We start from the raw sequence: 24,440 nt of genomic DNA, 5'->3' as shown, positions 1-24,440 counted from the left end.
TGAAAATAATTTTAGCAGACACTACGTTGACTGGTAAAATAGCAAAAAAAAATTTGCGGCTGAAACGTTGCCGCCGGTTTTACGAAAATTGACTGAATTTGCACGTTTTCGTGCTTCTTTACTAAGCCTAATTAAGCCGGGAAATTAATATATGGTTTTACTTGTGACGTCACTTGAAAGAACAATGACAATAGAATGGTTTAAAACACAATGTGTCATTGCACCCAGTTTCAAGGGTGAATACGCATAATATATTCCCACCCAACTCTGCCATCTCGCCGGAATATTCAAAGGGCTGTCACGTGACCAGATAATTTTTCTGAACGAAAATACTTTACTAAAATCACTCGCACATAGTTACCTTCTAGCTAATTTTTTTTCAATGGAATCGCTGGTGGTCGAATTTTGGGCTGGGACGTTTCACTTGGAATGACCCTATAGCGAAGTTAATTTCGTGTCAAACATGACTGTTATAATGAGGTTTCAGTGTACTTAGATTTAGGTTCCCGCTAAAGAAGAACAGGGGTCTGAATTTTCGGAGTCCTCCACTGCCGGTCCTGTCTGTGTGTGTTTTGTATGCTTCACTGTAACTCACAGCTGTGCTGCATTGAAGCTTGATGAAGCACTAAAGCACTTCCATAATTATGAAGTGTACGAAGTGCAAACAACTCTGAGCCTCTAGTATCAAAGGCCGGTGCTCTCAACGCTATGCGTCAAGCGCATGCCTTATCTAATGCAACAGAACGCCTTTAAAGGGGCCATGACATGGTCGCCCAAAGATTTGTGGCTTTCAGCGAAAACTAGAAGTAGAGGGTCTATTATGCCTATACAGATTTCAAAAGTGGGCTGTAAACGAAAATTTCAGTGCAAAACAAGCCCTAGAAGTCGCCGGCTGTAAACCCCGGCGACCGCCATTTTGCAATGGCGCGTGTGACGTCATGTGCAGCACAGAACAGAGCTGCCGTCTTGTACCAAAGTTTCAGGCACTGCAAATTGTTCAATTTCAGTGCCAAGCTGAAGAAAGCTAAAATATCTCGATATTATGAGCAGCTGACCACGGAACAAAATCGTTTGCCGCAATGCAGACGCTTGCACAGCTAGCTGCTTGTTACGTCACGGCTCGCGAGTGCACCAGTGTTGCCTGACTCTCTGGCCGCTCACGTGTTTATAAAAATATTCGATTTTAAATTAAGTGCTCGACCGAATGCGCTAAAATTTCGCAAGCTTATTTGCGAATGCACAAGAATTAATCCACATAACACAGATTATGATCGAAAATTGGGTGTCATGGCCCCTTAAGAATGTCCGGCATGCAAGCTGGCACATTGAGACACTTGGCGTGTTTCCACAATGCTGATGATGTTTCAAGTAGCTGTTACGCTTTTTTCTTGACAGCGATATTTTGTGCCAGTCAATTTCTGCTGTAACCTTTTCTCTCATTCTTTCATTTGCAGGCCACCCAGGATCGCGACACTGCTGCCTAGTGGTATTTTTTTTCTTCAAAGAGGACACTAGTGATCAACCGAGTGACTTGTGACTATGGGGCGCCGGCGAGGCGGGTGCATTTGCTCCGCGGCGACGGAAGACAACAGCGACGGGGATCCGTCCCGCCGGCTCCGCACCGAACCCCGACAACATTTTCTCTCTCGCCGTCAGCAACAGAGACGTGCTGTGTCCCGGTGCACAAACTGCGTCTTCATCTCTTTCGTGTCAAAGAAAGCGCCGAGGGGGGGGAAAGAATGCGCGCACCCGAAACGTGTCCGCGTTTTAACGTGCCTCCTACCTTTTTGCCTCCCGAACTATTTTTCTTCTTTTTTTTTAAACTGCAGTTTAGAAAGGGGAGACTATCTTCAGCCACTTCTTCAGCAGCTCTGAACTGCATTGCCTTTTTTAATTTTTTTTTCAAACTCTTTTATTCGCCACTCTAGCTGCTTCGCCGAATCTATTGCTGGCAGGCTTTTTCATTTTTTTTTTCCAGAAAAAGTGATGGCGCCAACAACCTGCGCCGACCCCCGCCCACTCCCCCCTTTGCCACACCTCAGGTACAGAAAACTAGCTCACAAGATTTTAGATCTCAACAGCAATTCAATTTTTTTTTTCTTTTAAGCTGGCCCGGAGTCTAGTTTCATCATAACGGTCAATGTATGGCTGTGAGTAAATTGCTGTGCGAGGAAGTTTCTCTATATAAAGCTTATTGAGATGCCTTGGAGAGAAATTAACGAGGTGCAATTTTTTTTTCTTATGTCTTCTCGAAAGCATTCATGAACCCAAAGTACCGAAACTTTGTTTGTCGAATCGCACTGCGACAGTCCACACTGATACGGAAACGTGGCTACATGCCCAGCATATTGAATATGTATTTTAGATTCCTTTGAATGTTTCCAAGCGCGTCAAGTGAAAATGTTGCCTCCTTTCTTTCATGATTGTCTTTTTCTTAAACATCGTTGATTTTTTTGCAGAAGTGAGGAATTTGCGTCACAGCAGCCGTGTCCAAGAAAATTTAACAGAATTTTGATGTGCTGTGTAGTCACTAATTTTGCACCGGTTAGTGTAGTATTTCACTGAACATGTGACACCGGTGATTCTGTTCTCTTTTACTTTTACCTTTTAGTGTCATTGTAAAATGCTTTGTATTTCTCCATCAGCAGTTGAATAATCGTGCAAAAGGCCTGACACACCGGTGAAGCATTTTGTCAGGTGCAACAGATAGTGACTCAATTCATTTTGAACTTACCCAAAAATAAGATACCATTTTAGTTCCATAGCACAATTTCCCTCTATGTGCGTCGTCTTTGAGATGAATGTTGAGATACAGTCACTCGCTCGAAGGTCCATTTTAACTGCTTTGTCAAGTGTTTTACTTGCAGGTATTATTTCTGAACTGTATATGTGAATATGCTGTAAAGATTCATTTGGGTCATCCCAAAAGGCTGGGTCCCTCAAACAGTGAACTTTCAACGTGGTATTACAGTCACTGTTTGTACGCATGATCGCATTGCACGACCACCTAAAAACAAGTCCCGGTGTGCTCGGGGCTACGACAAGTAGCCGCACTAAAGTTGCATCCAAACGCCATGCAAATACACAAGCTTTGGTGGCTCACCTCTGCGAGTGGGATTAGTGGATTTCAGTGGTCTTGATTGGCTACATGTTACAGCGATGTACTTCAGTACACATAACCGGGCATTCCACCTTTGCGCACGCATAAAGCACTAAATCATGTGTAATGTTCTTTGAACAAGCTGCTTTCTTCCGCACGATTAAGTCTCTTGCTTCAGTTTGGTTTTTGTGTTTTGCATTCCTTATTTGTTCTATTGCAGTGGCTTCTGAAGGGTCTAGTCTGCCTCACCATTGCAAAAAATAGGATTACGTTTCGATTTTGCAAGATAAGTTTGAAGATAATTTACTGTCATCTGCATTTTTCTTTTTGTTTCTAGCTGCATTGCAAGTATCTTTGCAACTGCAATGTAACAGTAGTGTAGTTACGAGACCTCTTTGTTGTTTGTTTAGTAGTCTTTTGTTTTTCAACACATGGCCCTGACATAATCTTGTCATGAAGGTCTTGTCATGAAGGTCCTGACATGAATGGCCTCGATGTGAAGGCCTTGTATTGAAAGTACAGTTCCACAAAAGCAGCCATTTCTGTGCAGTGCTGCTCTCGGCACAAGTCGTGCATTGAGTTCTGGCCAACATTCTGCAAACCATGCTACATTCTTTGTTCTGGCTGATCCCAGCTGTTTTCTTTGGCCATTCAAACTGCATGTGTGTCCTAATGAACAGGGTAAGCCGTCCCAGACTTGTTTGTAGACTAATCAGCATTTACGGGGGTTGACTATTTACTGGCTACTGTTTTCGTTCGCAGAGTATTGCATGTTTTTACAGCAAGAGGGTAGTCTACATTTTCGTAGGATAATCTGGTGCGGGTGAAGACATTGTGAGTGGGTCATCGTAGTATAGGCTCTGTAGACTCGTCGTGCTCGCTGCACTTGGTCTACGACTTAACTTGATATACCTACATAGCAAGAGGTGGGTCTGTTTTGCAGACTACCCTCTTGTTGAGGGTGGGGAGCTTATAATTTAGGCTGTGTAGACTAACCTGACGCTTTGTGCACACCTGTTTCTCTCTTTGACTGTTTTCTTTTAATTAATTTGGATTTGAGCGTTGGTGGTTCTTGATGACTGTTTTCAGTCTGTTTGGCCATATATTAGTTTCAATGTTAAACACAGCTACGGAATTCGCTCCAAAAAAGATTTCCTTTGGGGGCCGCGTAACATTCAAAGGCAGTCCCCCCTTCTGGAGGGGCGTGTGAAATCAACAGCGTTGCTGTGGTCGTTAGTGAATTCGCATTTTGTATTCACATTGCCTATTGCATCATTTGGTGAAACGTTGGGGGCTTGAGTATTGCCCGAGGTCTCACTTTAAGCCATTAGCTAGTCTAGATTTTTGTTAATGAGAACCGGTTGTGAAACTTTCACAAATGTGATGCAACAAGCAGCCAAAACGGGGGCTGCCTTTGCAAACAGCCGTTTTTGTGGTAATGTGACTAGCTTTCCAAAAATGCAAACCGATGTTAGCTTTTGCTCCAACGGATTGTCGTGTTTGATGACTGCAGTGTTTTCCTATGAAAACAGTTCCCACGCTGTTTTGGTGAAAAGGCGTTTGGTGAGTAGCTGCCGTGCATGTAGAAACGGTTGGGGTTTGGTCGTTTCGTTAACGCCTGACGATTCGATGTGCCTTGCGGCAAACTTTTCGTGCCCAGCAGTGCAGTCTAGTGATGTAGAGTGACTCCCATAGAGCTAAATAACTGTATTGCTCCAAGCTGGCTCCATAGCGTCCTCTGTGAGCGGAAAGGGAGGTATTTGAAACTGTCAAATCCTTGCTTCGATAAAGGATTCATGTGTCAGCTGTTATTGAGCTTAAACCACTAGATTTTTTGTGTGCAAGAGTTGCGCAAAGGTTGCCCGTTCGTAGTAAACTTTCTCAGATTTGGGTGGGCTCTGGTTACTTACCTGGTAGTCCAAAATGAAGCAGGGGCGTTGCATTCAATTCAGTGCCTAACAGAAATTACTGATTTCTCTCAGCTAAAGGAACGTTAGCGCCATCTTTCTTCAGGAGAGCAAAGCCACTGTGTATTTCCCAATACAGCTGCTTTGCCTTGACTGGCAAAGGACGCTGCTATTCCTTCCAGTCAGTAAAGTTGGCGTTTTATATTAGCTCTTATCACAGACAGTGCATGGTGGTAAACAAAATATACAGTTCAACACCACTTGTGAACAATGAGAGTTGAAACGTGCCACCGACTTAAACGCGAGATTTGTTTGAACCCGGCACACTTGTCAATGCAATATCCACGTCTTGTTGGCATGTTTCATTGCCTGCTGCTTGGATAGCGTGTCAATGATTGGTGCAGCAGTTCACAGATGTAGGTCAGCCCTAATGTTGTTTTAAGGGTTTAGTGTAATATTTGAATTGACATATGTAGAGCCCTGATGCCACATGCGTGCAACTGGTGTGGCGGCAAAACACTACCCGCCAACGACATTATCAGACGGGCTTAGTGTGTTGCAAAATTACAGCAGTCACTGTCAATTTTATAATGGAGTAAAGATGTGTGTGTCATATGGTAGGAAAGTCTTGAGAAGATGTTTGGGGGCAGCCATCACGAAGTAGCCTTTTGTCACTACATTTGGATGCTAAAACTATGAGGCAAACCTTTTTTCTTTGTTCTCTTTGTCAAGCAGTTAATTGAATGTCACAAGAACTTCCTAACCACCTGGGCAACCAATTTATAGATGGTGCCTCTGATGCGAGAAAGAACATGAATGTGCTTTTTTATTCTATGAAAGCATGCCAAGATATTAACTTGTTTAGGCTGTGCTGAAAGAAGAGCCCTGTGATAATTTTTTGTTTCCTCCAACACATTGTCGTACGACGTGGTGCCTAGAGCTGAAGGCAGTTTCATTGCAAGATGTTCTTTTTCCTAGTAAGCCACATTGTTGCCACAATGTTGCAGCAACGTCTGTAACGTGAAGGCAACATTGTATCAGTAATTGGTGCCACTAGAGCAGAAAGCAGTTTGATAGTAGGATGTTCTTTATTTGTATTGACACTACTTGACGTTATCATTCTGTTTAGCACTGGTTTAGCGCATGTTGCCTTCGTTCAAGAGAACGGAGCCGGATAAAGATTCAGTAGTCATGTTTATACGTAAAACGAACTGGGCCCTGGGTTTCTGGGTCATACAAGTACAGCTATACAGTTAGTTTTACCGTTCACCATTTGGCAAAGGGGGAGAGATACTTTTTCCAGGTGTGAAGATCGTGTGGTGCCGGTTCAGAGGTTTCTTTTTTCGTTGAGTTCACAAGAACCCGGCACCCAGAACATTGTACACTATAAGACCAGAGTTGTATGCATGCATTTTTTTCTATCTTGTGCATGGGTACACACCAAGCACGAAATGTCTGTATAGCGGCTGCAGTTCATGTGTTGAGAGATTGACGATGGTTTTATTATTTATTGATATTGAAAGTGGCACGTCACGCCGGAATAAAAATATATTACTGAGTTTTTTTCCGAAGTCTTCGGTGTTTTTTTCTTCTTCACTGTCATTCACGCCTGTTCGCTCCTGGGCAGGCCTATCTGTTGATTCATCCGCTGTCGACTTCTACATTGAAAAAATCAAAAAGGCCTACGTGCTTGGGATTTATGTGCATGTTGTTGAACTCCTTGTGGTGAGAATTCGGTCCCAAAACTTCAGTGCGCTTCACACACATTTTTGGCATGTGAAACCCTAGAATTTAATTTAAAAACTAACATTGATCAATGACCACATGAATACTTGGCACTGACGTCATCGAGGCAGCCATCTTGTACAATCATCACAGTGAAAAGCTGCGCTGTATTGTTTGTTGTCTGCCCGACCATAAATCACACAACAAAGTTGCTTACATTGACATGTAAATGTAACCTATTCGTTGGTAGAACAGTTTCATTTGAGCGCTTGCTTCGAGTATTCGAGTGGCTCCTCCAAGTAGACTAGTGGCACACACACGAGTACACATCCAAAACTTGTCTCTATCGTTTGCTGGAAAACTGGGACATGTCTCTCGTGCTCTGAACAAAACTCGACACATGCCGCATAATTCTGCAGTGCGAGATGGCATTGCTGGTGCGAGTTGCATGTTGCATATGATATTGCACAACCTAGTAACGGTTGCCAGACCTCAATACTGTCGTGCCTGTGTTAGACGGTTGACTGTACGGCGGAAGTGTGTTCGAGCTCTCAGAGTTCACGGGGATGCTGTAAGCAGTCTGCATGCCAGTGACTGTAGCGCCTTGACTCGGAGGCTTCCTAAACCTCATCCAAACCACTGTGACCATAATGCCCGAAACGACTACAACTACGATGCATGCGCAGATGCTCAGGATCACCAGGAAACTGCCTTCGTCTGAAACAAAACGGAGAGAATTAGGAGCAGCACAATATGTCAAACATTCATTTGTTGCGCACCATGTTCATCACAGCCGCTTCGACCAAACACGTTTGTTCACTACAGTGTTTCACCTTATTTAATGAGCTGCACAATTCGTGACGTCATTGGCCAACTGGTTCAAAACGGCGTGGCTTTATTTTGTGTTTAGTAGACTCTTTGTAAACGGAAATCTCTTAAACAGAACTGCATCTAATATAATTGGTTTCGTACTTGGATTCTGCACCCCTGTTCAACTCTCAGTAAAAGGAACTGTTAAATGGAACACATTTTCCTTGACCCTTCAGGTTCCGTTTAACGAGTCTACTGTATATCGATTGTAGAGGCAAATTTTTGCCGTCGCCGTGATGTTCCTCGTTAGGCCCGCGTTGACGCCGCAATTTCTGAAAGCAACGGGGTGGAGTTCAGTGCGCAGTCACGTGATCAAGCTCGTTCGCGGAGGAGGAGGGTGATGCCCCACGGGTCTTTTCTTGCGCGGTTTGAACTCGGCCACGTGATTCGATTTCCGGCGTTGCTATCGCACGCGAGAACGAAAGAAAAGGGTGAGGAGGAAAGAAGGGGTGCTCGTGGGCACGCGCAGCGTACGGAGCACAGTTTTCCACGAGTTTGATGCCAGCCAAATTGTGACCCGCCCAAGGGGTGGGCGCGCAGCTCAGGCCTTGTAGCCGAACAGTTACGCAATTGGTTGGTCGCTAGAGTTAAAGCTTAAGTCATGAACATAGGCGTGCGCAGGGTTCCCCTTCAGGGGGGGGGGGCGAAGGTTCTTCGCAGCGCCCCCCCCCTCGAGTCGCAGCGCTCCCCCTCTATTATGTCAAATGTATGGGGCTGACTTTGCGCCCCCCCCCTCTTAGGCGAATAGGGGGGGCGGCCGCCCCCCCTGTGCGCACGCCTATGGTCATGAATCACGATGGGCGGAGCGATTCCCTGTAAAAAAGCATTCGATGGTCCCCAGTGAACAGTCGCCTCGATGTTATCTCCGACCGCGCCTTTCGCTATCGCTTGTGATGGCACAGCAGCAGAATTCAGAGTACGCAGCCCCAGATTTTTACGCCGTAAGTTCATACGAGTGTTTGTACGTGTGCGTGTGTCTACACGTACAAAATTAAAAAATTGTGGGAAGGGGGGGGGGGGTTGTCAAAACGGAATTGGATGAAAAAACAGGCAGTGTCGCTGGAGCCAATGGCACCACCTCCAGTGACAGCCCCTGTCAAGGACTTTTCAGCTCTTCAAGCTTTCACTTCCCCCGCTCCCTCAAACTTCCGCCTACTCAATATCGTGTTCGTAATATCGCATATTCGCTGTTTTGGGAATAATGAACGTGGCTCACCTCTGCAACCTTTCTCGTCCGATGCGTCGCCGCAGTTGTCGCGCTTGTCGCAGCGCCACCTGGCGTCGATGCAGCGACCGTTAGCGCACAGGAACTGAGCGTCGCGTGCAGAGTGAGCAGCGGTGCAGTTTTTACCGCGCACTGAAATAGAAATAGTGTTGTTTGCGTTTAGAACATTTTCCACGTCGAATGGCTGAATCATAGTTGAACATCGTTATAACAGACACGGGTATAGCGAGTTATTGGCTACAGCGACCGAAATGTGATCTTTGACTACTCATGGTTCATTTCGGTGGCACTAATACCTTTTATAAGTAAAGCCACTTTATTATAAGAAAACCGAAAACTCCAGAGCCGCTACGATATCGGCTGTAACAAAGAAATGGTTGGTTCGCGCGAGGCTCAAAACTCGAAAGGCAGCATAAAAAGTAAAATAAATATTGAAACACAATTACATTTACTTTACTCTTTTGAAAATGTTGCGAAAATTATTATCATGCAGCGCAAAAAAAAAATCGCATTTGACTGGTTGCGCCATCGTATGAATCGAAGTTTGAAGGAGACAACTACGAATTACCTTGTTTATTGGTTTGAAGCCCAAAGTAATGCGCGCTTTTCTGTCTACGATTTCTCGCGAGACAGATTGCCCTTTTAGTGGAGCCAATTCTGATTTCTACGGTTACAACGAATATCGAGTATAACGAAGTAATTTACGGTCCCGGTGCTACTTCGTTATAACGAGGGTTCAATATGCTATATAACACCGCGCATGAAGTTTTCCCGTTCGTAAACGCAGTGCAAATTACGGAACATATCGGCAGCAGCTACGCCGGTTATTCTTATTTTGCGACGCTTTCTTCAACCGCAACGCCTGAGACTTCAGCATGCAGTGGGGGGAAAGAGAAGTGTTTGGTAAGACTTGCTGTTGGGCAAGTACGTTGGTGGTGATACACATATATACGACATTTTAGCGCAAAAAAAGGAAAAAATAAAGAAAACTTGAGAAGAAGACTGTGCGCAGGGCGAGTGCGAAACATCAGCCAATTTATTTCAGAAGAAACGCCACAGATGTAGACATCATAAGCGCATGCTTGCAGCGGCAACATCTTTAATATGACATATCAAATAAATCAACTTTGACTCACTGTTACATACCGGGTGTCCCAGCTATCTTTAGCCAAGGGTTTAAAAAATACAATATCACAAGCAGGCGAGTGAAATCAGTTGCAAATTACTGACGGTCACCTTGCGCACAACAATTTTTGTTTGGCAATTAACTAAACTGTTAATTAGGATTATTTAATAAATATTGACTTTAGCCAAGAAATGCTGCTTGCAAAGTTCGAGAGCGCCTTCAGAAACCCCAATTGCATTATTTGCGATAAAGAAAGTCTCACGTATACCATTTTTCCAAACTGCAAAGAAAGCCCGCGAAATACAAAAAGAACCACGTGACTAGCGCATTCGAGCGCCGCGAGAATGCTGCCCTCAGCCGTGCTTTTAGCGAACTAAATCAGCTGCGGCCGCGACTCGCGGTCTCCGTTGCAGCGGTAGGCTGATAAGTTAACGGTGGTTTCTTGGCCCGCGCTCGCTACAGCTTGCACCATCACGTGCGCCAACTGGCTGGCAACGGGCCAAGAAACCACCGCCCACTTATCGCCTACCGTTGCAACGGAGACGGCGAGTCGCGGCCGCAGCTGATTTCGTTCGCTAAAACCACGGCCGAGGGCAGCATTCTCGCGGTGCTCAAATGCGCTAGTCACGTGGTTCTTTTTGTATTTCGCGGGCTTTCTTTGCAGCTTGGAAAAAATGGTATACGTGAGACTTTCTTTGTTGCAAATAATGCAATTGGGTTTTCTGAAGACGCTCTTCTTGCCTAAAGTCAATATTTAGCAATTTAGTTAAATGATCCTAATTAACAAATTAGATAATTACCAAACAAAAAATTGTCTGTAGTGCACAAGGTGACTGCCAGTAATTTACAACTGATTTCACTCGCCTGCCTCTAATATTGTATTTTTTAACCCTTGGCTAAAGATAGCTGGGACACCCGGTATATAGATACACAGATGGGTCGCTAATTTACTCCGTGCATCTGTTTATGTTCCAGTAAGCGAAAGTCCAACCGTACAGGCACTTCGCAGTTTCAAACCGTCTGGCTATACGCAGTGACCGCTGCAATGCACGCTAGTATATTAGTTGTCTTCTCTTTCCTTCTTCCTCCCTTTCCCCCTCCCCCGTCTAGGGTAGCAAACCGGGTGCAACCTGGTTAGTCTCGCTGCCTTAATCCTTTTGCCTTTTTCCTTCCCTCATGTTCCGGGTGTTTAAAAGGGTACTGACACGAAATTTTTCAGTTGTCTTTAATTTTTTGCGTCAAGTGAAAGGCCAAACCCTCAAGAGCCTAGAAAATGTAGTGCTAAGCGCGAGTGCGCCCTGAAAAAGTAATTGCAGTACGTTTTTAAAAGCTAATTACGGTTCTGAGCTTCTTGTCATGTGCTCGCACAATATATAGTGACGTTTCCACGACTTTTCCGCAATGTTTTGGTATAGTTCCAGTATATTCTAGGCACTATAGTTTTGGTGACGCACAAGCGGCCATCTTGGAAGTTTTGATACCTGACGTCAAGCTAGTGTCGATGTCGATAGGTGCGCCATGGAAAAATTGACTTTAATATCAAAATAAAATATCTTATCAGCATTTGCTGAACTTCGAACTTCACACTTGCTCAGAGCCGCCTCTGCATAGAGGAGATTTATATTGCTAAAACGGCTGCTTGGGCGAGTTGGTTCATGATCAAGATAGATTTACCAGCGCAAAAAAGACAGGACATTTAGGAAGGACACACACACATAGCGCTGCACTCACAACTGATTTATTACTTCGAACGCAGGGCCTTTTTGTAGGCACGCGTCGAAGCAACAGAAAGATAACATCGAGAAAAGAAACGGTGGGAACCACGTGACACTGCTTGCCGAAAAGACAATCTACCGACGGTAACCGCGCAGTCGTAAAATTCTTACGCTACAAAGTACGCCCCCGAAATGAAAGAAGTGACACTATAATTGATCTTAAAACCAACCGGCAAGCCAGAAAAGCCAAGGCAGCCACACAAGAAAGATAAAAAAAGGTATAAAACGTTAAAAACTAGAATGAAATAAAAGAAATGTGTAGAGCACATGGTAAAAACTACTGTGTAAAGGACAGGGTAAAAACTATTAAAAAGGTAAGCGCCGTAGGTACCTGACTTCCTTATTTGAGAGGGAAATGGAAGGCCTGCTGACACATTTGTCACCCAGCCTCTCGATTTCGGCTGCCTCTAAAATCTCTCTAACAATTTGCTCACTATGCCTGGCTAAGACAGTGCAACCCTCAAAAAGCGGGGAGCAGCCGCAGTCTCGGCAGTGCATGGCTAAATGACTGCAGGCGACCGCTGACAGGTTCTGCTGGTGCTCTCTGAGACGGACATTGAGGCACCTGCCCGTTTGTCCAACATAGTACTTGCCGCATGAGAGTGGCGTGGCTTTTCTCGATGTTATCTTTCTGTTGCTTCGACGCGTGCCTACAAAAAGGCCCTGCGTTCGAAGTAATAAATCAGTTGTGAGTGCAGCGCTATGTGTGTGTGTCCTTCCTAAATGTCCTGTCTTTTTTGCGCTGGTAAATCTATCTTGAGATTTATATGGCAGAGTAAACTCGCCTCCGAAAAAAAGGTGTCACTGACACAAAAGTTTTGGCCTCGCGTTTTTTTTTTCTGCAATGTGTTACTGCGGTCCTGTTAGTCATAACACGGCACATCGTTTGCTGCAGCGCGCGACAGATAATTAATTACAGGCTCTTCATTACCGACCAGTGTCAGTTTCGGTTTCAAAAGCGACAAGCCTCCGGGTGCAACTATCACCACCCAGCGGGTGCAGCGCTCGATCACACAGAACATTCGCTGTCGGTATTTCGCAGATGATATACGCATGTTCACGGGAATCGATCTCGCACGCTATCTCGGCCTCGAAATTTTGTATCAGTGCCCCTTTAAAATGCCTCCATTACGAAATTTTACAATATGGCGAAATTTGACAGTGTCCGCAATAGCACTCCGGAACGAAAACAAAAATGTCCGCAATGGTTGGTAACGGTTTTTATTTGCATGCGAAAATTTTCGAAGCTGAGTGGCGGTAAAAACACACGTATTTATTTTTCCTTATAAGTGAATCACGAATTAAGCGGGTTTTGTCGTACAATGTCGGCTTGTGGGTCATCTCGTTCTCAATATACGTGGTTGAATGCAGTAGTTATGTTTAGAAAAATTTATTGTATCACAAACGGTTTACGTACAAAGATGAATTTTCGGACGATAAAAAAGTTGAAGAACGTTACATAGATAGGTTGTCGTGACCGTGTCCCCATATTATAAATATGCCGTCTATGTGCCGCAGGTATCTGTTATGTTTGTCTGAACAACAATATAGGCAATCATAGATGTCTCCATGAATATGTCAGCGTAGGTGGATGCGAAACGTTTCGTCTTTTCATTCTTTGTTCAATATGGAAGAATTCACCAAATACTCGGCCGATCCCCTCCATTGGGTATGTGCCATGAGGAGAGGACAACAACTACAACAACCAACCCCTATAGAACTAACAGCCAATGATGACGCGTGATGGCTTTGACGAAGATAGATCGTGCTGTCGAACCGTCGGCCAGCCAGTTTGAGGCATCTTATCTCTGTTTTTAGGTCATCTATAGCACATTGTGTTTCATTATGTTTCAAAAACAATTCATATATCTGACCTACGTAGGTCTTTCCACACAACAGCGGAATGGCACACATGACACCGATAGCGCACTCATTGCCTAGGATGCTTTCTTTAGCATGCCCGTGCTTATCTTTCGCTTGGCATACGTGTGCACATAGGCCTGCCAGCTTTTGACGTCGTGAATTCCATTCCACCATTGTGTGAGAAAGTCTACATATATGTCAGACTGGGAGATGCATTAACGACCGTGATCGGGAACGTGAATTATCTTTAAAAATAAGGGTAATGCGCGGCTTACATATGTGAACCACGGCTTCGCGAGATTATGATTCCATGGAGAAGTGCTGATACCTTGGGGTGAGAACTGCTGGAAGCTTATATCACATTTAGAAGAGGGGCACGGTTTGTTTAAATACATATCTGTATATCTTTATAATAATGAGTCAAAACGTTATTTGATGTTATGTTAGTGACATATAGACGCTGCACGCGTGCATAGGCTTATGAAATATTTTCAGGGGGGGGGGGGAGTGTTATTTGCCGCCCATAAAAAAATAAAAAGATACACAGCCTGCGCCCAAACAATAGCAGAACACAGCACACCAGGCTGGTGTGTCCACCAGAACACACCAGTGTGTTCTGGTGTTAACACCACAACACACCAGAACACGCCAAACACACTCTGGTGGGTTTTTCAACTGGGTATAGCCGATGGGTTGGTTCTTTAAGGGTGGCGGGGGTGATCACAAACACCCCGGGTGTTTTTAGATTTTGTGAGCATCTATACAGGGTGTTTCAAGAAATGTGTCCAACCTTCTCAAAAAATCAGGAAAATGCGATATTGGATTGCTGCCTTCACAATCGCTTTTTCTGTAGTGGCATGGATTTTAAGATGGTTAAATAAATTATTTGGGAATGTAATTAAAAAAGTTAAATTAATTAACTTTTTAATTAGTGGAGTTAGGTGGTTATGTCAAATGGGAGAATTTATGTTCTTCATGCCAGAAACCCAACCCAACTTTGAGATTTCGGAAAAGTGTCATCCAGAAATAATTACGAAGTAATGAATTTCAACCAAATTCAATGGCGAAACCTAAACATAAACGTGGAAGAACGCAAGGGCCGTGTTCTTCTGAGACATCCAAAATGAGTGAATGACTTTATGCTGTAGCGCTAGGCATCTTAAGATGGTTAGACACATGACTTGAGACAGTAATTAAGAAAGTTAAATTAATTAACTTTCTAATTAGTGGAGTTAGGTGACTGTGTCAAATTGGGGAATTGAAGTTCCTCGTGCCAGAAATCCATCCCAACATTGAGATTTTCAAAAAGCGGCCTCTGGTAATAATTATCAGGGCTGGGCAGTATCGCGATACAAGAGTATTGCGATAGTATTTCAGAGATACTTTTGAGTATCTGTATTTCTGTATCGAGATACATTTGAAAAATGTATTTGTATCTCAGTAGTGAAATACATTTACGATGTATCGCCTGTATCGCGATACTATGCTGGACACGGGTATCTCGTTACATTTTTTTTTTTTGTGTCGGAAATGAGTTGAGGCGTGTTTCCAATGGGGGAATGGCGTTTTCTTTTTCTTTTTCGTACCAAGACAAGCAAAAGCGCGCCGCCGGTCGCCGACAGATAGGGCGGCGATGGTTTCCGCTCAAGCACAGAATGGTCCATGTGGTAAAGCGCGCGACGTCGCAGACGGCAGAATCGCGGGGGCAGTGTTGTCGGCCTCTGCTGACGAAAGTCGCTGTCTCTCAAGGTCAGTGCAGCACGCCTAATTTTTTTCAGGTGGCAAGCTATTACTTCGCGACCCCCCGCGCGGATACCGTCTTGGAACAGGCTTTGCAATGCTTCGCGTGCATTCCGTTCTCAAAGCGGCGGCACTTCCAAAAGCAGTTCCCGTAGTCGCGGCGGAAGGGACTAGAAGATGGCTATCTTTGACGCGCTTTCAGCCACCTCTCCAATGTCAGGGTGCGTTCCTAATTGATTACATGCGTGAAACGGTCTTTTGTGGTAGCAGGCTCCCCCACCGCCGGAGCCGACTTCGCCTGTTGCGGCTTTTTGAAATGGGTGCTGGTAGCGTCGGTGGTGGTGACAGCTTCATTGAAGCCGACAGGGTCAGACGGCTTAAGATTCCGAAGATGGGGACAGAGTTCGGATTCTGAACAGTCAGAACAACCCAAGTGAGGGCGGAAGCGTTTCGGTATCTAGATGACCCGAGAAGAGATATCGCCACGCTGCAGGGCAATCCCGCTATGGAGGCGATATTTATTCACTATAACACGAATATGTGCTCGCCTTCAGCGGTAGACAGACTTTTTTTCTTTCGTGAGTCTTGTGCTGATGCTGAACCGACGCTGTTAGAAGACAGCCTATTTGAGATGCTCACACAGCAACCTTCTCAGCCAAGCAGATCTTATGCGCAAAGTAAATGCATACTTTTTCTCAATTCACTGGTGTTCATTAGTGATTTGAGCGATTTGCTTAAAGTGTGCTATTTCTAGCATAGCTTAGTTTGTTCGCCAAGTATGTCGAGTTCGGTGTCCAATCCTTGTTACTGTTGCTGTGAAATAATGTATTTTTATTGCAATTGATACTTGTAATTATGTCATTATTGCTAATTATGTACTTTGTCCACCCCCTCCCCTGCAATGTCTTAATGGCGCTGAAGGTACTGTAATAAATAAATAAATGAACTGAACGTTTCGATGCACTGTAACTTTAATTACAACATTATGCTGCACTAATAAGTGTCCGCGTAGTATGAGCATCCTTCGAAATAAAAAAAGTATTCCAGTATCTGTATCGCTGTAACTGTATTCCGGAATACTTTTTTCGTTTATTGCAGAAGTATCTCCGAAATATCCCGTTACGTTAATGGCAAATGTATCTCAGTATCTGTATTTTAGGCTTCCAGTTCATGTATTTCGATATCTGTATTCCGGAATACTTTTCTGAGTATCTCTGCCCAGCCCTGATAATTATGAAGTAATGAAATTCAACCGAATTCGATGGCTTTCGCTGTTGAAAGCCGTTGCATTTCGTTGAATTTCATTACGCCACAACAATTACTAGAGGAAAGAACTTCAATTCTCCCATTTGACACAATCCCCCAACTCCACTAATTAAAAAGTTAATTAGTGTAACTTTAATAATTACTGCCCTAAATGATGTCCTTAACTACCTCAAGATTCCCGCCGCTACAGAAAATGCAATTCTGAAAGCCCCGAGCAAATATCTCATTTTTCTGATTTTTTGAGAACGTTGGACACATTTCTTGAAACACCCTGTATACACGCACGCATGCAAACACGTGCATTACGGCAGAAGCGTAGCCAGAAATTTTTTTCGTGGGGGGGAGGGGGAATTGAACCGTCCTTTTTTATGTTCGTGCGTGCGTTTGTATGTGTGCGTGTATATATAAACATGTAAAATCGAAAAATTTCGGGGGGTTTCAACCCCCCAACTCCCCCCCCCCCCCTCCTGGCTACGCCCCTGCATTACGGATAGTCGGGCATCCCCCCTCCTCCTTCCCCGAAAGAAAATCTGGTTGCGTCCCTATAGTGTCCCGAGGCGCAATTGTATCCATCTATTCAAGCCATAAGTTATACAGTGATATAAGCTCTCTGAATATACATATATGCACTCGCACTTATATATGGGCGTTCTCTTAAACTGCCCTCTGCGTACTCCAGGAACTTAGTAGAACGCCGACCGACGCTGTCAACTGCACATGCATTGCATACCTGGTTCTGTGAAGGCCGTGAGCAGAATGGTAAAGCCTCTCGTGTTAGCCGCGCCTGTGTAAAAGTTCCATTTGAAGTGCAGCTTGTTGCCCACTGAAGCGAACGTCTTTGGGTAGGTGTCCTCCAGGGAACCGCAGAATCGACTCACAAGGGAGTCCAGGGGACGAACCTTGCAGGTAATTAGACGAGGACGGATAAAGACAGTTACATCAATGTCAATACCACCAGCGTTTCGAAACTGTTCGCCTGTACAAAATAAAGAAATGAGTAGGTGCATATCACGGACGTAGCCAGAAATTTTCGACATTATAATAGGTGGCGGCTATTGGTCTCCAGTGGCGCAGCCGGGGGGGGGGGGGGGGGTCACACCGGGCCTGTGCCCCCCCCCCCCCCGAAACTCTTTTTTGCCATGGCATACAGAGCCCTAAACGGCACTCAACCACGCCTGCCTGCCCGGCCCCCACTTCAGATCAAGGTGGTGCCCCCTACCCCCCCCCCCCCCCGAAAAAAATTTCTGCCTACGCCCCTGTTGATCTCCGCAGGTCGCTTTAGAATTCCTATGCAGCCTATAGAACGCCCATAAATTTCCTATAGGACCTATAGATAATTTCCTGTAGAGCCTGACAGTAGTTCCTTCCCTCTACTTCGCTTTTTTCTAGCAAAACGGACGCGCGTCTGGTTGATCTCCCTGTCTTTCCTTCCTCCTCCTCCTATAGAACCTATAGCCATTTTCTTTTGGACCAATAGAAAATTCGATAGGTGTTCTTGCTAGGCGCTACCCCCTAGCAATAACACCTATGGAATTTTTAGTTAGATAGAAGTTATTTAGATAGATAGGTAGTGCCGGAGGACCTTCCTAAATTATCACCTTGAGAAAGGAGTTGTGACATCTTTGTGACCCATAAATCAGGCTATAAGCCAAAACGTAAACTTTATATTCGTCTTCCTGAGCATACTCGGTAGAGAACGTAGAATCGTGTCATGTTATAGGTACGTGGTAAAATGTACTACACAAAAAAAAAAAATAGAAAGTGAAGGGCGGCGAAGTTACGTACATCTAGGAAGTCGATGCAGTAGTTCTCCTTTGGTTCGGCGTACATGTCCAATTCCTCAATGGTCATTGTGATTCGTGATCTTCGTGGACTGGTCACTATGAGAGTGGACGTGCAGCTTCCCGAAATATCCCACCAGGGTGCGGAGTCGTCGCGCTGGGACCGGACCGTGAGCATGGAGAGACTACCCGTGTTCGAGAGCTTAAACCGCAACGGCTGGTGTCCATTCGTCCTACAGGTGTCGCTCATGTAGACTGCGCAGCGGAAACACACCATCATCATCATCATCAGACATTTCGATGTCGTTTCATCTTTTCTCTTGGATATCGTAAAGCAAGGAAACACTATACATTAAGGACTTCAACAGCCAGTTCGCCCTGTAAAATATAGGATATCTTTGGTATTCGTTCATGATGTTAGATGTGTCGTTAACCCTAACACCATCAAGGAAATATTAGGAGAGAGCGAGGTGTTAGATGCCACACTCACCCGGCAGTCATTGTAAAATTAGATCATCACTTCCATTGGGATCACAGTCACAATCTTGTTAATACATGGGACACTTCGCACGCTTTGAGGGGATGTCTTGGGTAGATTGAATAAAAGAAAAACGCCGACCAAGGTGAAAGGCACAAAAGATTTAAAAAGTACGTTTCGGCTCCCGCACAGGAGCCTTGCTCACAATGACAGTCATTGTGTCATGTCATAGGCGGTCATTGTGAACAAGGCTCCCCTATGGGAGCCGAAACGGCTTTTTAAAATTTTTGTGCCTTTTACCTTGACGGACACTAGAAGAAAGACGCAAACAACACAGCGCCTGTGTTGTTTGCGTCTTTCTTCTAGTGTCCGTGTTCGCGTGCGCGCCTAATCCTGTCAGAATAAACGAGTACCAACTAGTCCAATTAGCCGTGCTACTTTTACCTTGGTCGGCGTTTTTCTTTTATTCCACTAAGTTTCTCAGTCTTTGGTAGATGTGGGGAAGCATGGAAATTGATGACGACTGGTCGAGATATAACATTATGAAGGCGACCGCTGAACTTCCAGAGACATAACCCTCCGCGTAAACATGTCAACTTCTACAATATAATCAGATTATGCATAATGTGACGGTATTTTCAGCCAGTCGGGGAGGCCATATAGCGGCTCTCAAAAGGCCATTCAGAGTCTACAAGATGACGGAATTTCACAACTAATGAAATAATATTCCACGACTAATGTTGCTCCCAGAGACCTATGTTTAAATATGTGCTTCGCATCATTTGAATCAATTATACGCCCCGAAATGCTCATAGTATCGCCATACTTTCATCTGCGTCTCTCCAATGATTTTCATGAAGTGGTTTCGCACAGATAGATGTCAATCTTTTTTCAATAAGACAGGCACCTGGTGGAACAAAATGATGAACTTATTCCCTTCAGGCACGAATTATGATGCACTGTCTGCAAATGCGTCAAATGCGCATGGCATCATTTCAAGACGCTCACTATTACATTCCAAGAAAGAAAACGAAGGAATGTGTTGTTTTGTGCGAGTTTCAGTAAAAAATGTCAATTAGCGTGTAACTCATTATCTAATTATTCTGCCATCAGTCAGCTTCAATACTTGCATAAAAAGAATCAATCATTAGGCCCGAAAAGCATGCACACTTGCTTTTTTGGTTGTATTCGTTTCGAGCGGAGAAAAAAAATACTCTTGACGTTGGTCCTGGAACGCGGCACGTCGAACGATCGTCTAACATGGTAGTGCCTCCAGCGAAGTGATCCTCTGCAGCAATACGCAGGACAATGAAGTTAAATGACCGCTAGTTGTCCAATCAGGAAGCGTGCACGAATGTGCACACTGAGTTTCAGGTCATGAAGAAAAACGCGGCGGGGAACGCGCCTCCGAAGTTCGCGTCCCCAAACGAGGACGCCGTGTCGCAAAGGGTTATTAACGAATGGCGCCACATGCATGTGCCCTCAAACCACAACGGAATTGTGTCCGTTATGTCCGCCAGGTCTGTCCCATACCTTTAACGTGCAGTGCGTAACCAGTAGTAACGCTAGTACCAGATCTTGACCTCCAAGGTGGTGCCGGTGGGAGATTTTTCCTGTGCGTTGTTGAACAATAAAAAATTCGCAGCGTGCGCGTTAACTAAAAGCCGAATTCTTCTGTCTCTCATTCCCCATTAGCAGCCATTGGCATGTTCCAGTAGGAAACGTTAGTAGAAGTAGAAGTGTAAGTGTTAGCTAAAAGCCGACTTCTTCTGTGTCTCATTCTCATTAGCAGCCATTGTTTACCTCCAAGGTAGTGCCTGGTGAGATTTCTCCTGTGCGTGATTAAACAATAAAAATTTTGTTCAAAACACCGTTGATTGATGAAATAAACCAACGAAAGACGCCAGATGTTTTCTAAAAGCAAAACGAAAGAGCGCCAGATGTTTCTAAAGCAAAACGAAAAGACGCCAGCTGCTTAACGAAAGACGCCAGATGTTTCCTAAAGCAATGGTTTTCTAAACAATGAAAATTCACAGCGTACATGTAAAATTAAAGTGAGCTGCAAGTCGTCATAACTCATCGAACCTTTAGTATAAACGCGCCCGATCTCACGTCGGTGATGATGTACTGGGCAGAATTCACGGAAGATTCACGGTTTACCGATGAACCTCCGCAGCTTCGCCCACTCATCATCATTCACTCCGTGGATATGCTGTGATTTTTTTTTGACGATAATGGCTGCCCAGGGCCCCTGATGATGCATCCTAAAAACTGTTTAGTTCCCACCTTTAACCTCTGAAAGCCGGGAATTAAAGGCATGCCGTTGTAGGAAGCACGTCACAGCTTCATTTTCATTTTTGCATCCATGGCGAAGCCAGTTTTCTTTCAGAATCGACGACCGGGTTTGGGGGGAACCCTGTGCACGCTTCCCTCTGTCGATCCACATCGCTGAGATAATCATCGCGCATATTCCTGTCACTCTGAGCAACGTGCAATGTCATGGCCGCGGCGTCTAAAATCCCAGCGACCACTTCTACGCAGTATTAGAAACCGATCTCGAAGGCCACGTCCTTGCGGGCTGATGGCGGCGGAAGTGGTTGCAATAACCTGAAATAAGCATATTACCGCCATTTTGATACCATTGTTTATTGCACAGGGTGATTCTTTTAGAACTGACATATTTCATTGTGCTGCAGTTTTGTTACAAAGTATCCGATTTTATTTCGGTTTGCGGCAAAACATTCAGGAAGGACGAAAATTTAATGGACTGTCCCGTTTTTTGACGTGCAACGCAAAGAAACAAGAATAACTATGAAATAACGAAAACAGCGCGAAATGCTATCCTGCAAGAGATGGCTTGCACCTATAAAACATTAAAAATTTAGATTCCATTGCGACATGCCAAACGTGACTAGTAAAGGTTCATAAAGGTTATGCGGGTTTATAATCACTTATCCTACAGCAGATGTTGAAAACCCGAAACTTCAAACTTCTGACTTCAACAATATACATCCCTCATTGTATGAAATTTCGCGGAATGTCACACTTTTTGTTATTTCTTAGTTGTTCTTTTTTTATCTGCATTGTACATAAAAAAAGAGCGGGTCATTAAATTTTCGTCCTTCCTGAATCTTTTGCCGCAGACCGCATTAAAATCGGATAATTTATAACAAAAGTACAGCGCACTGAAATAGGTCAGTTCTAAATTAATCACTCTGTATTTCTGCTACTCTGCTTCTCGCGATGTAAGTGTGTTGATGAAACAAAAAATAAAAACTTGACGCGATAGTCTCGGAGATACGAACATGCTCATCGTGGAGGAATGTTCGGAAAACAAGGAACTCTATGCTTGGTTCTTGTCGGGTCAATCAACGTCACTGCCTCGTTCAAATGTCACACCCATTGCGCCATGTATTGCACTCCCACCTTGAAATGTCAGCGAGGGGAAACGTGCTGTTTCAATATCGAAGTGCGCAGATTTCTCTTGAGATAACTGAGCAGGCAGTCAAAATAGGCCTGGCCATAGGCCGGCCTGGCTACGAGAGCGCGAATGTTCAGTTTATGTTCAATAAGAGTCGAATAATATATTATTCCATTAGGATTTGATAATCTTCCATTTTAATTTCTATACTAATTGTAGGACGTTCATTATCGAATATAAAAATGGTTAAGAACACCTATTTTTTTGTTGGGCCTGTTGCGGATGATTGTGCTCTAAAAGATGTTCTGTTTATTTTCGTATAAACATACTTTCTTCATTGAAAGTATCTTTAATAATTAATAATACACCCATCTTCGCACTGAAGTCACAAAGTCGTATACCCATATTGCAATGAGATTGACTAACGACAATGTCTGCCGCCTTTCTTTCTTTCTTTCTTTCTTTCTTTCTTTCTTTCTTTCTTTCTTTCTTTCTTTCTTTCTTTCTTTCTTTCTTTCTTTCTTTCTTTCTTTCTTTCTTTTGATACTGGCTGCCACCTGATGAAAATAAACTAGGTGGTTGGTGTTCTTACAGAACTGAAGTGTTCGCACTAAATATTCACAATAATGTCACGCGATATTTTCGTTTGTTGGCACAAACTGCGTTCGCCTTAACGTGCATGGCTATGCAAATGAGGTTTGTAATATGTCCAGCTAATCAAGCTTGCAACTACTCGAGACCAGTTTAATTCCGTGAGAAACTATATTCATAATGGGGTAGGTTAAGAGGCCCCTGGGTGGCATCGCCTTTGATTCATCGACTTCAGTAAGCTGTCGTCAATTTTCTTTAACATATTCCGCGAGAAATCATCGACGAATGTTTACATGCGGTGTAGTTATTTTGCGAAAAATAATAATTATCACTGATAACAGTACAACCTTTTTTTCCCTTCGTACGCTTTTTGTCGTACTCACTAGATAACGGCTTGTGTCAAAGGTCGGAGGTATATGACCGAAAAAGAAACCTATCAGCGAGATTAGCTATTTCAACGGGCAAGTATGAGTGCCGTGTAAACAGCGGTTCTTTAACCGTTTATTGGTCGGACCATTTATATATGCCGCGAGTTGCAAGTGATTAAGGCTAGACAAAGTCACGCCGCCGGCATAGACAACGGTTCGGTTTCGCAGATCCTTCGCATCGTGTGGCTTACATATATATGTTCGCAAGATCCACCACTTTCTTAAATGCACGCCCACCTCCACAAATCAGACTACCGTCATTGTTTATTACATTAGATAAGAAAGTCACGGTCCTAACGCCTCTTGAAATCCATACGCGTCGAATTGGCAACACTGACGCACTGCGCCGCCGCACGTGCCAGAACTCTATCGAAACGCGGCTACAGTTTTGTCTGTAGAGATACAAATAGATCCAGTGGGCAGGATCCGCCAAAACTTACGAGTTTTGAAGTCCATTTTAGCTGCCGCCGCCACCGAACAGACGATACCGCACACGGCGAGCAGAGGACACACGATCGCCATGTCTACCCATTGTTCGTACGCGAACGCGCAGTATGGATCTTATCAGCTAGCCAAGAGGATCTGTTGCTTACGCGACGCATGCAGTTTTTTTGTTATGTCGATTTCTTTTTTTTTTTTTCACGCAGCGCCGACGGGGCTGACGTCAAACGTCCACGTTGTTTCCACGACCATATCACAACACGCAGCACACGCGTTCAACAAACGTGCCCAACGGGTTAGCGGTATTCCTACGCAACGAAAAGTAGTCCCCCACCCAATCGGAGCAGTGTCGCGCGATTTTGTAAGTGATGCATTCGGCGTCACTTTGAGGTGGTTTCGTGGGCGTGACATTTGTAGTTCACTTTAGCTCGTAGTGAGTGCGTCAAGACGGACGTAACGACCTTCAAGAGATAACGGAGGTTCCCCGAGGCGGAGGGATCCGCGGCGTTTCGAGTCGGCTAGCTCTCTGCTTCCTTATTGGATATTGCCGCACCGTGGCTTACATCGAGCTTCGCGTAAGTGCCCCAAGATAGGGAGCGCTGATAGCGCGTTCTTTTTTGCTTCCTTTGATTTTATTTTGACTTCTCTTTTTATCTTTGCTTGCTCGACCTTTTATTTCTTGCGGGTATTTCCTGGCATATCG

The 24,440-nt window shown here is 44.4% G+C and overlaps 2 protein-coding genes across 2 annotated transcripts in view; one reads left to right on the top strand and one right to left on the bottom strand.

The window, feature by feature from the left end:
- Positions 1–6,573, top strand: part of LOC119403099 (ubiquitin carboxyl-terminal hydrolase 47) — a 90,298-nt gene extending 83,725 nt beyond the window's left edge. The window contains 1 exon segment of the mRNA XM_049418802.1: positions 1,455–6,573. The gene's annotated coding sequence lies outside the window, so the exon portion shown is untranslated.
- LOC119401603 (uncharacterized) lies at positions 6,484–23,885 on the bottom strand. Its single transcript, XM_037668503.2, has 5 exons — positions 23,737–23,885; positions 18,383–18,633; positions 17,328–17,496; positions 8,819–8,959; positions 6,484–7,449 (listed from the first exon to the last, which is right to left on the bottom strand). The coding sequence occupies exons 1-5, from the start codon at positions 23,816–23,818 to the stop codon at positions 7,205–7,207; spliced, it is 888 nt and encodes a 295-aa protein (XP_037524431.1). The 5' UTR covers positions 23,819–23,885; the 3' UTR covers positions 6,484–7,204.
- Positions 23,886–24,440: the final 555 nt, after the last annotated feature.

Source organism: Rhipicephalus sanguineus, chromosome 8 (assembly GCF_013339695.2).
Source record: "Rhipicephalus sanguineus isolate Rsan-2018 chromosome 8, BIME_Rsan_1.4, whole genome shotgun sequence".
In the NCBI taxonomy this organism is placed as follows: domain Eukaryota; kingdom Metazoa; phylum Arthropoda; class Arachnida; order Ixodida; family Ixodidae; genus Rhipicephalus; species Rhipicephalus sanguineus.
The sequence above is the reverse complement of the archived record's forward strand: the minus strand, read 5'-3'. Positions and strand labels throughout refer to the sequence as shown.

Coding starts and splice junctions, on each gene's coding strand:
- LOC119401603 (XM_037668503.2), bottom strand. CDS start 23,818: ATGGCGATCGTGTGTCCTCTGCTCGCCGTGTGCGGTATCGTCTGTTCG. Junction 17,497..18,382: donor ACTGCATCGACTTCCTAGAT/GTACGTAACTTC, acceptor ATTACCTGCAAG/GTTCGTCCCCTGGACTCCCT. Junction 7,450..8,818: donor GGACGAGAAAGGTTGCAGAG/GTGAGCCACGTT, acceptor GTTTTGTTTCAG/ACGAAGGCAGTTTCCTGGTG.